General features: G+C 41.2%; 1 protein-coding gene and 1 long non-coding RNA gene across 5 annotated transcripts in view; one reads left to right on the top strand and one right to left on the bottom strand.

Annotated features, from left to right (window-relative positions):
* The window catches only part of CPA6 (carboxypeptidase A6), a 224,284-nt gene that overhangs the window by 70,007 nt on the left and 141,593 nt on the right, over positions 1-12,684 (bottom strand). For both annotated transcript variants that reach the window (XM_016152944.2, XM_016152943.2), the window contains one exon: positions 96-220. In XM_016152944.2, the coding sequence (XP_016008430.2) occupies positions 96-220 (125 nt within the window). The remainder of the gene's footprint in view (positions 1-95; positions 221-12,684) is intronic.
* Positions 1-12,684, top strand: part of LOC107514827 — a 110,187-nt gene that overhangs the window by 94,806 nt on the left and 2,697 nt on the right. Inside the window, exons 3-4 of one of the 3 annotated variants that reach the window (XR_004954590.1) lie at positions 3,036-3,219; positions 7,812-9,027. This is a non-coding gene — a long non-coding RNA (uncharacterized LOC107514827). Of the gene's footprint in view, positions 1-3,035; positions 3,220-4,903; positions 5,072-7,811; positions 9,028-12,684 lie in introns of all 3 variants that reach the window. The other 2 variants (XR_004954591.1, XR_001597889.2) reach the window with 2 other exon arrangements.

Below are 12,684 nucleotides of genomic sequence, written 5' to 3'. Positions count from 1 at the left end.
CTGAAACATTGTCTTGACACTCAATAAATAGCCGATATACAGCTATCATTCGGTTCAGTTTAGCACCAATGAATTAAGCAATGAAAAACGCTTACTTGTGCAGGATGTCGGCTTCCTGTAAGAAGGCTAACAGGGCTCGGGAGCCATTCTGAGGAACATGGACATCGGTAACTGTCCCCTCTGAGATGTGGGAGACACTGCTAGGCTGCCACAGGTCCACCTGTAGTGCAGGAACCAACCTGTAATTCACATTCGATGCAGGTGTCACAATGTCAAACACATTGCTTGCATTCAGAGACACCAAGCACAGCTTAGAATGAGACTCAATGCTTCCATCATTCATGGAAGACTCCTATTTCATTTTGACCTTGGTCTTTAAATTATATCATGTGTCTATCAAATTCGGTCATAATTTATAAGTTTATAGACCAATCCATAAGCCACAAAGTAATAATAAGACCATGTTGCTATAAGTATAAATTTGATATTGCTTAATTTTATTTATTGGATAGATATTTGAATAATCAGAAAAAAGATATAAATTACCCTTCACTGTACTGTACAAGCGACTTGTGGTCGCTTGACAGTGTTGGGTCACTGAATGGAAGAGTCTCCTCCTCTGACACCTGCCTCTCAGCTTTCACATGTGGGCGGCACCTGCTCAGGGAGCACGTGTCAGCTAGGGCAGGTCACCTTGCTCAGCTTTCCTTTCGTGACTTCCCCTTTCCAGAATGGAAGCTCCATGACGGCAAAGGATTTGTCCACTTGGATGCCATCCATTCCAGTGCCTAGGCTGGTGCCTCATGCACATTAGTACCTCAGCTGTTACCGACTGCGTGGGCGTAGACCCCACACAGCGATTCACTGCACGTTCCCTGCGTGTTCTGTGCTTGGGAGGAGGCAGGAGGCAGGAAGCATGTCTGTTTGGCTCACTGCAGTGGCCCCAGTGCCTTGTCCGCACCTGGCAGGAGCTCCGTGCTCATGGAGAGAGTGACTGAATGCAGCGGGGAGGGAGGCGCACACCCCAGCTATTGTGCAAGCCCAGAGCTACATCGTCAGCAAGGTGCAGTCTGTCTGCATAGTCCTGTCTGTCTGCTCGGGACTCCCTCTGCCCGCATTTTCGGTCTGGGTTTGCTGCACAATCTTGATCTCTGCTAAGCCCATATCTGATGCGGTTGAGTTACTTTATCTGCACTTGGGTGTCAATGTCTGCCTTCTGTGAAGAACTCTAGAAGACTAAATATACCTTGTGGCTCAAGGGAAAATACACCTCTACTGGTATAATTTAATTTGGAACAGGGTAGAGAGGCATTTATTTTGGGGACAAAGAGTCTACCTGTTTTTTTTTTGTTTTTTGTTTTTTTTTTAAGCAGCCTACTCCATTAACTTGCAAGGGCAAGTCTGACTCAGCTGACATGCTAGTCCAACAATCTTAGAAAAACAGGAGTGCGGGGCTGGAAGGCATGCTGAGAGATCATTTGATCCATCTGTCAGCCCTTGGGCAAGGGTACATCTAGGAGTGAATCAAAATGTCCCCAATAGATGCAACTAAACCACATCTTTTAAGTCTCTAAAAGAGGAGAGTTGACAACATACTAATGTGACTCATCCTCATTTAACAAGAGTGCAGACATTTTTCTTAATCTCTTACACAGTGGCATAGTTTCCTTTTTTTGTCGTTCTATTCTTTAGTGAGGAATGGCTGGTTTCTTGCCTTTGTAAGATAAAAGCATGTTGATATCTTTCACCTATTTTTATATGTTAGATAGTTCTAATCCTTTAATCATCTTTGTGACTTGTCTCTAAACCCATTACACTTTTCTTTTTCTGATTGTGTTGGTTTCCATGCTTATTTCATCAAAATTTTAATTTTTTTGATAATTGACTTACGTTTTATTAGTTTCAGGTGTAGAACATAGTGATCAGACATTTATATAACTTATGAAGTGATCCCCCTGATAAGTCTAATACCCATCTGACACCATATATAGTTATGACATTATTATTGACTATATTCCCTATGATTCACAGCCAAACTTAGTAATATTATTCTGTACTTTACATCCCTGTGACTGTTTTTATAACTAGCAATTTGTACATCTTAATCCATTCCGCTTTTCACCCTCTTCCTGATCCTCCTCCCATCTGGCAACTGTCAGTTTTCCTTTTAGAGATGAATTGTTGATACTAAAGTTTGCTGTCATCCTTTAATGACAGTGGAGATAAGGAAATAGTGCCATGCTCATAGGTTAAAGACCCACGGGAACTTAATATAACATGAAGAATCACTCTGGAGATGAGTCTGTGTTATTTTCTGGAGTATAGGCTAACACAGGAATTCTCACCCCACAGGGGAGTAGCTTCCCCACATGAAAATTCCATGGAAGTGACAAACCCCACAGCATGACCTGGAGGGGCCTCCTGAAAACCTAGCACATCGTGAGGAGCAGTGGTCCAAAGGAAACCAGCAAAAAAAAAAAAAAAAAAAAAAAAAAAAAAAAAAAAAAAAAAAAAAAAAAAAAAAGATTGCATGATCAGGAGTTATATTTTGTTGTAATATTAGGAAATTAAAATGAATCATCAGCTTTTCTCCAGCAATACTTTGGGAAAAGGGTGTTATTTCAGTCTGGGTGACAGGCATATGATATAGGGGACAGTACTATTTCATGTGAGATTTGTAAAGGGCTACCTGTCTTACACATATTTCTTTTCAGTAACATGTTGAGATAGGAGTTAATTGTAGATACATGTAGAAATGAGAAAGCTCAGGTTCATGAAGGTCAAGTCTCTTTTGGAGGATGCACAGCTACATAGGTTATGCCTAAATCCAGTGCCCGCAAATCACCAACTGGATCTTCTGAGAATACCTCAGAAGACCAGGCAACTTCCAACTTCCTGACTTAGTGTCTCAGGGGGTCTGGTTGGTGGGTCTCACACCCTTGCCATCAGGAGTTTTATGCCCTATTAATTAATATGCATGTATTTCAAAGTTCCAATCAAGCCCACTGTGGTCAGGTTACCTATCATTTCCATAGGGCCCGATCACATCTGGATGAAGTCATAAACAATCTCTGAACTGCAAACTGGGTGACCCTGGATCTGCAACCCTTCAGGATGCCTGAGACTGTTCGCCAGCCATCACAAGTCTCTGCTGCAAACAGCCACCTGATGTTCAAGGAAAGGATGCTCCTTTGCAGAACCTTCTGGCCTTGGAACCAGGTGGTTGCTCCCATGCATTCCTTTTTTTATGGCTACCTGTCACATGAAGTCACATCTATTTAAGAGGTGGAGGCAGTTCAGATTAAAGGCCAGGAGTATGGATTTTGGAATCCAACAACCCTGAGCTGGAATGCTAGCCCTGGAAGCATCGACTGTGTGACTTTGGGGGAGGTTTTAACATTTCTGAGCCTCAGTTTCCTCATCTTTCCTGTGAAGATAATTTTAAAAAACCTACCTGCAGGCTTTTCTATAGGATAAAGCAGAATAATAGAAATAGCAGAGAGTCTGGCACATGAATATTAGCTATCTGTTGTTGTTGTTTTGAAAAGCATTGAAAAGAGCTAGAAACAGTAAGGATAAATTTCTACTTCATATGTTTCCAATTAAGATAAAGAATATGGTGAGATTGTCCCCTTGTTCAGAGAGTAAAGCCAATCGATGGCTTTAAGGAGGATGGGGAAGCAATAAATGTGCCAAGAATATGAACAAAGCTGGACAGTTTCCTAGTACAAAAGCATATAGCTGGATTTGAAGTTGCTCCACCATGGCAGTTAATTCCCTGAACTCTGAAGTCGGGCTCTCTAGGATTCCACCCAGGCCCCTCATTTAGCATCTGTGTGATGTGGGGCAAGTTCCTTAACCTCTTTGGGCCTCGCCTACTTTGTCTGCAAAATGAAGGTGATAATTAGACTTTCGTGTTAACTTTTTATAATGGTAGAAGTTGTTGTTGTTATTATAGAGGTTATAGAAAATGCAGTAGTTAAGAACGTGAATTCTAGAACCAGACAGGCTGAGTTTGCTCTCTACCACTATTAGCTCTAGGACTTTGGGCAATTCACTTTAGGTCTCTTCAGTTTCCTCATTTATAAAATGGGGTTATGAATAGTGTATTTTTCATAGATTTGTTAGGCCTTTATTAATTAGTATATGCCAAGTGCCTAAAACAGTACCTGGTGACCAGGGAGCATGCATTAAGTAATAAATGATTCAAAATTCAAAACTAATTTAACAATTTAAAAAAATCATAGTTCGATGTGGCACTAGTTTGATGGCTCTCCTGGTTCCTGTGCTGTATTCTCTCGTTGGCCCTGTCCAGCCTCCATGAAGCACCCACCTGCCTTTTAGGCCAACCGTTGATTATACACCTTGTTCAGGCGTCACTGGAGGGGTGCTGATCCCCTCCAGCAGCTTCGGGGTGGGCCCCCTGTGTGGATATGGGAACACCTCTGAGGTGTCCCATCGGCTTGGTACCAGATGGCCTGCCTCCCCGCTGCCCACAGTAACACAGAAGCAAGGGAGAGGACAGTCCTGTTCTATATTTACTCGTTTTGTTGTTGGGTTGAAAAAGTCTTCGTGAGGCAGAGCACTTATGTACCACATGACGGGGTTCTGAGTAAGAAAACTTGATATTAAGTTTGTTGTCAACTACTGCTTGATTTAATTTACATAATCAATCATAATTCACATATTAGCAAATACAAAATTTTCATGCACTGCAAAGTACCCTCTCTTATTTACCCTTAAAATATCTTTTTGATCTGGACTCATCGAAGCGTCTAGAATCATCTATCAACTGTCGGGAGGCTTCTCTGACCACCAAATTTAGGTCGATTACCTATGTTATCTGCTTCCATAGAAACTTTAGTTATATCTCATTTGTATGGTTGTTATATTGGTTTTCTAGGGTCGCCATGACAAACTGCAACAAACTAGATGGCTTAGAGCAACAGAGAGTTGTTCTCTCCCAGTTCTGGAGGCCAGAAGTCTAAAATGGAGCGTCCATAGAGCCGTGCTCCCTCTGAAGCCTCGAGGAGGATCCTTCCCTGTGTCTCCCAGCTTCTGGTGGCTTCAGGTGTTCCTCGGCTTGTGGCTGTGTCCCTCCAATCTCTGCCTTTGTCTTTACCTGGCCTTCTCCTGTCTGTGTCTCTTCCCTTTCTCTCCCAGACTGCCTCACAGCGTTTCTAGGTTCCTAATTCCAGTTTCTCTTACGAGAAATCAATAAGGTGGTTCGCTTAAATTTTGTTCACTCATCCCGCTTCTCAACTCACAAGTCCATAATTTTTAACTCTTATTGCCTTTAAGTGTAATTGTAGAATACACTGCTTCTCAGGTCACAGATCTGCTTCCTTTTCTGATAACTGTAGTGGTTGCTTTAGCTACACAGTGAGGAAAATGCTTATTTGCCACTGTATCACTTGTCCTTGCTCTACTTCTTAAGACTTGTCAACATTTCAAATATCAGTGGGCTGCAGGAAGGGAAACTTGGTCAGAGAACGTGGTCTCCTATAAACCGAAGGCACTTGGTAGGCTGTTAAAATCCTGGGGCGCGTCTTGCCTAGCTTGTCTACTTTTTCTAAGCCCAGGATCATCTTGTAAGTCATCATGTCCCTAAAGCGCAGTCCCGATAAATCCAGCAAAGGGCCCCAGACATTTGAATAATTAAGTTTCTTGTTTCACCGTTAAAGAAAGAAGAAAATATACTAACAGCTAATTAGAGATTAAAATAATCATAAAAATTAGTGGAGGCCCCATACTGAGAAAAAATTAGACCTGTCCAAGCGAAAACAGTGCTTACACATTTTAATAGCAGTTGACACTATTACTAGCCTGAGTCCTCGCCTTCGCATGGCTTTATTCCTACAACACGAGGTGAAGGTAGGAAAGCCTGGGGAAACTTGGTTTTGGTGCCAAGCTTTCCCTCTAATTCTCTTCCAGGCTAAAGGCTGACTGTCATCATTGGATAGTAAGTCTCATTTACCAAAACGAAGCACACATATTGGAAAAGGAAAAGATTCTTAACATTTCCCTGACCTATTCATTGGTACATTTGCCAGTTTGGAGGGCTTGTTGAAGCCCATTAGTCAAAGACTTGGAACACAGGGGTAGTCAAGAAAAGTTTGGTTTGTTGACTTATTGCAACTTGGGGTGATTTCAGTAAGAATGTGTTAGGGGATTTGGGCTTGTGTTAGGTAGTTTTGTGATGGTTTTAAGGAAGTGGAGTTTTCCCCTTGACTGAAAGAGGGGTGATTCTATCACTGGATATCTTAATTTTATTTAGAAGGTGGGAGAAATAACATGGAGCTAAAGCTGTAATTGATATTTAAAAAAAAAAAAGCCAAGGTCACTTCTATCAGTCCTCCCAAAAAAGGGATGTTTGGCCATTCTTCTGGTCTGGACAATGTCCTTTTTGGGTCTGTGTTTAGTAATGATCACACTGGTCTTGTTTTATCTTATGTTAGAGACCACTCTCTAACATAAGAGTGGCTTTCTGTGAAATGGTTTGTATTCAGCAAGAGAACAGCAAGATCTAGCTGTAGTGCTAGTGAGGGCTGGGTGGCCAGGAGTTAGGTTTCCCCTTTTCAGGGTAATTGCTGTTCTGCTTAGGTCATGTGATAATGTTATGCTCAACAAGGGCTGGGAACTCTCAGCATTATCAGTCCAGGGTGGCTCAAGGTGATTTAGGGACTAGGAAGTTGGTGATTATGGAGTGAAGGATGTAGAACTAAGCTGGTCCACCCAGGAGAAATGAGGCAGTCCATAGCATCTACCTTTGACATCCTGCATCTTTTCGTGGCACCTACACACCACCACCTTTTTCATATAGAAGAGACAATACTATGTTAATTCCTACCTTCTAGGTGAACATTCGAAGACCTATAAACATTAAGGAATCTGCCTCCTCCACTAGGGGCACCAAAAAACTTAGCAGCTACAAATCAAGTTTATTAGAGAAGTAATATTTCGCTATGTTTTGCTAGCTTAAAATACATCCATCTGAGAATCAAGTAACCATTTTTAGCCGTTAGCTTTGCAGACTGGATAGAAATAATCAGAGATCACCTGGTGCATCACCTGGATGTTCATTAGTAGGTATATTTGAAGGGAAGAGCCCCTGGGCTGCATTTCATGAAGTAAGAGATTTCCCTCCATCCTCTTTTGATGATTTATGGTTTTAACATGAATGATTTCTCCATGATATTTGATTGCTACATTCAGAAGTATTCCATTTGGTGTTTTAACAACACAATGATAGTGCTACATTTTAAAACTCTGGCTCTTTTCTGGGGTTTAATACTTAATGAAAAACACTTCGGATTCTGTTATGCATTCCCTTTTTCAGATTCTAGCTCACGAATTCTACTATGTATTATCCAAAGAAATCAAAACATTTTTGGTTTAGTGAAAAAAAAATCCCAGCTTAAGAAATAAAAGAAATGGCTACTTCCTGGTTCTATCTTAACCTAGATATGTCGCATTTCGGAGCCCGAATTTTCTTAATTACAAATAAAGTGGTTAAACTACTTGATTCTCAATCACCCTTTAAGCTATAATTCTGCCAAATCCCATGTGCTTTTCTGAGTATGGAAGTTTACATTTCCCTAGAAAAATCTTTCTCAAATTCACCTCAAATATTTTTACCTGAAAGTCCGAAAAAAGACCCTCTTGACAACTTAGCACTAGAATCACCTCTCACTGATCGGTTATACTGACTTGTAGGTGAGTACAGAAAATAATACATAAAGCGAGGTAACTATTCAAATTTTTAGAAAGTAATTTTCAACCCTTTTACTGAAAGCATTTTTCCAAAGCAGCTGAGAAGATCAAAGAGAAATCAGCATATTTTCTTCCACATTAATCACCACCTGATGCTAAAGAGAGTTTGAGGGAGCCTCAAAGCGGAAGGCCAGATAATCAAGCAACTGGATCATCACTCTTGAACAATCTAGAGATTCTGCAGATTATTCTGATTCTTGGTCATCTGTGAGAAAGGCCGACTTTCAAAAGACACAGCTACGGTAACCACCCTCATCCATTTGCTGTTTACAGAGTCTCAGCCATGGAGCTCCATGCTGAGTATACAGTGGTGAGTAAGACAAGGCTCTGCTCTCAGGGACTTGGCAGACATTACTCACTTACTCTACAGAGAGAAGACACATGAGGACTGTTCAACTACATTTTGGAAACTGGTTTGAGACACTTTCCCAGGTGTTGCCTGTGCATAATACTGAATGATGAGTACTCATTAGCCTGGAAAAGGTGAAGGGAAGAAGAGTAAGAGGCATCATTCAGAGCCTCTAATTCCTTTTCTTTGCCTTATAAATAGTTAGCTGAACTGTTTGTCCCCACCAATCAATCTGGATAAAATGCCTGATACCTTAACTTGACCAAGCGTTAAGCTTTCCTATGTCTGCCCGGCCCCTGAACTTTTCTCCACCCCCTGCCTGAGACAGTAGGTAAGCCCTTCATAATAGTCCCTGCTGAGGATCAGCTGACGCCGTGGTGAAACATTCTCTGACCTGTTGTCTGTTTCAGCCACCTGCACCTGTCCATCCCACTTCCCCATACCTGGTTCTTTCTAGCCTTGTTCATTCTTCTCCATAAAAGAAAGCCCTTTTTCTGTCTGACTTTTGAGACTTCCAGATCTTCAGGTTGGCATAGACTCCCTATTGCAATAGTCTCTTTTCCTGCATTTGCAATAATCCTTTTGAATAAAGTCTGCTTACCTAGCTCCAGATTGGGTTTTTATTTGATGGTTCTATACAAAAGCACATTCATGCTTTATTTAGAGAATAAAAGTACTAGTTTTTTTAACCGACTTCCACATAATAGATCCTGACTTAACTAATCATGCTCTTCGATATTGACAGAACTTCTTGTTTTAAGATGGAGATGAAGATATTGCCGTCCCACTCCTCCTGTGCAGTCGCCTCCAAAATAAGGGGAACTTGAGAGAAAACACTATCATTGATGAAACTAGCTATAGACCTGAACAATAAAATGTAAAGATGAAAAGCAAATCGAGAAATAGTAAATGACTTAGAAGGTCAGAAAAATTTCAGATCTCACCAGCTAGGGAGGAGGTGTGGGATATCAATGAAATGCCAATTCACGATCTCCACGGAAGCCCAGGACTGGCTCAGGGATTGGTCTTACTGTGGAGCATGGAAGGTGGGAGTGAAAGGATGGTTAACAAGAAAACAAAGAGCCTATGAAAACCCGAATAAAGACTCTAAAGTCTCTGTATCAGCATCACTCTCGGGTAATGGTACCTGCTGTGTGCCCGGGAGAATGTGTTCTCTGAAAAAAGAAACAGGGCTTCAGAGTGGCGATGCAGGACATAGAAGCTGGGGATACAATGTTGGACGGGAAACAGATTAAGTGAAAAATTACACACCATCTGGCTGCCTTTTTAATATACTGATAAAATGTTTGATTTATAAGGAAGGTATATATACTATTCATCTGAATGCATCCAATATATGAGCACCATAATATATATGGGAAAAATCGGCAATATCGTAAGGATTGTAAATTATAAATCCTCAGTTATATCTCAGTAACTGAAAGATCAGATTTCCTTCCCAAGAACACACAGATTTTTTTTTTTTTTGGAAATTGACTCAATACCAGGCTAACAAAACAAGTTTTAACAAACGTCAGAGAATGGATGTCAAACAAATGTTCTCTGATTACAGTGTAATTAAATTTAGAAAGCAGTGACAAAATCTATTTATTTACCTTTAGAAATTTAATAACAGACTCTAAATAACTTGTGGTTTTAAAAAGATGCCAAGGTAAAATTAGAACCAAATCAAAACTAAATACATTTGTAAGAAATTTATGACCTTAAATGCTCATGTTGCAAAAGAGTAAAGATGAGAAATTGATGAGTCATGTCTAAATGAAGAAGTTAGGAACTAAGAACAACAGTATTAACTACAAAAAAAGTAGAATGTAGAATGTAATATAGCTAAGAGGATAAACTGATGAAAACAAAGGTAATAGTAAGGCTCAACAAACACAACAGTTGGTCTTTGAAATACATTGAAAATAGAAAAGTTTTTAGCAAATCTGCTTGAGAACACAGAAATGAAGATTTAAATGACCAATATTAACAATGAGAATGATGTAAACTTAGATTCATCAAATTAAAGAATGGATATTATAAATGATCTTAAGTCAACACATTTGAAAACGTAAATAAATTTCATAGGGAAACATAATTTGCCAAAATATAACTTAGAAAATTAGCTGAAGCCACAATAAAAAGTCTGAATAGACTTAAAAATTCTACTACTAAAAATGCATATCCTTCCCTACCCCTGCGTGCCCCAAACCATAAAAGATAACAAAAAACCACGTACTCAGGGGAGTTCTAACATATATGCAATACATAATATTATCCCAATCTTATTTTAACTCATCCAGAGTTTAGAGAAGAAATGCTTCTAAAATTATTTCATGAGACTAATATAATTTTAATAAGAAAAACCAGACAAGAATAGCATGAAGAAAATAATAAGCCAATCTTACTAGAGAATATAGGTGCTAATCCTAAAAATGCCTATTAGTAAACTACTGAAATCATAACTGAATGCAGTTATAGTTTAACTTCAGAAAAGCCTGTTAATGTATTTTATATTATTATTAGCAATATATTAAAGGAAAGAAACCATACAATCATATCAATATACTCACAAAAATAACATCAAAATTCTAAATTAATTATAAAATATCTATAGAAATTAGTAATGAAAAAGTGTATTTCTTTAACCTATTAAAGGTATCTACCAAAAATCTGCCAACATTTACATATAGTGGTAGTGTTAGCAGCATTTTTTAAAAAGTGAGAGAGCAAGCAAATGTTCTATAATACCAAGTTCATAGATTCATACTGTGGGTCATTGCTAAAACAAAATAAAATAAAAGGCTGATAATCAGAAGGTGAGAAACAAAACTATCGTCTATCAACCACTGTCTACAGAGAGGCCAAGAGAACCAATTCAAGTAAACTGTGAGAATTCAAAGGTTAGCAGCATTTGGGGTACAATATCAATATAAATCTATGTACACATCAATATAAATGTGTATTTATTGGCTTTGAAATGTCTTCACAAAAATAACATCAAGTGAAAAAGTAGGTTATAGAAAAGCAGAATTAGGTGGCATCGTCAAAATGGTGATATAAGTCCTTAGCGTTAGTCCAATAAAGATCAATAATTTGATATCCAGTCACAGGGCCAGCCCAGGGCAAAAACTGCTCCAGGAGTCCACCTAAAGTTTAGCCACACAGTGGAACAAAACACCTGAGAATAACCGCATAAGAAGACAAGGAAGACGGCTTCATTTTGCCAGTATCACCCCCGTCCCTCAAACCGGGAGTTCTCGCCGGGAATGGAAGGGCGGAGTGAGCCACCGGCTTTGCAGGGTGAGAGACCCGCTTCGTTGGTCTTCTGGGCCCTGCACGAAGGGCCTGCTGCAGCCAGCTGAGATGTACAGAGACGGCTGTGAGCAAGGAAGAAAAGCCGGGCTACCAATAGCAGCCATGCGGCAGGAGCGATCGCGGTGCATAATGACCTGTTCTACAGATAAACCCAGCAGAGTCCACCACTGGAGAAGGAGCCAACTGCCAGCACAGCTGCCACAGACCTCCTATTTTTGCCCTGGTGGTTCATATTTGCCAGTACCGGCCGCCTGAGTCTACCCCACTCTTCCACTCCCTGCCTTCCGCCCCCACCCCCCATCAGAGCTTGGAAACTGTACCAGGAGCCAGATCAGGACTTTATGGCTGTGTGAGTGCAAGATGCTAGCCTAGACCTCTGTGGCTGAGCTTTACTGCTGTGTGCGCACTTATGGCTGCACCTCCAGCTGCATGCCACTGAACTGACACCTGTCACCAGCCTCTACTACAGTGTGAACACCTTGGGGGAGACTGGGCAGCCACAGGAGAGCATGCTGACAGCCAGGGCCCCTTCGGATGCTTATGGCTTGGGTCAGGCTCTGTCCTCTATCGCTGGTCTGTGCTATCACACTCATCTGTAGGCTTTCCAGCTGCACACCCCAGACGAATTCCTGTCATCAGCCCCCAATGCTGCGCAATGCCCAGGGGCAGATTGTGCAGTCGTGAGAGAACATGCTGACAGCTGGGTCCTCACAGCTGCCAGGGAGCCTTTAGTTGGCCCCCGTTTTTCCTGCCTGCTCTGGCCGCCACCACTACGAGTGTTTTTGCATCTGGCACCTGCAGCTGGCCACCGCAGCTGAGTGCATGCATCCCGCCATCTTTGGCCAGCACTGCTCCCTGTCCTGGTCGCTAGCCATTAAACCTGGAGATGCTGCTGAGAACTCCAAGAGCCCGTGCAGCCACTTTTGACCCACAGTGCTCACCAACTACGTGGTTGTTGCTGCGAACCCTGGTGGCCTGAGTTGAAGAGCCATCATACCCCTGTGGACCCGGTGCCATTATATGCCCCTGTGCCACTGGACCCAGGATCACAGTATGTGCTAGCATGCCCCTCCCTGCAAGTGAAAGGTTTCCCTTATTAAATTCAGTCCATAAAGCCTGGAAGAAGTGACTTTCTTCAAGTGCACAGACACCTATGCAAGACTACAGGGATCAGAGAGAATTGGGGAAGCATGACTCCACCAAAGGAATATAGTAAACCTCCGGTAACTGGTCCTAAGGAG

The sequence above is a fragment of the Rousettus aegyptiacus genome, unplaced genomic scaffold (genome assembly GCF_014176215.1).
Source record: "Rousettus aegyptiacus isolate mRouAeg1 unplaced genomic scaffold, mRouAeg1.p scaffold_m13_p_15, whole genome shotgun sequence".
Lineage (NCBI taxonomy): Eukaryota > Metazoa > Chordata > Mammalia > Chiroptera > Pteropodidae > Rousettus > Rousettus aegyptiacus.
This window is presented reverse-complemented; position numbering and strand designations above follow the sequence as displayed.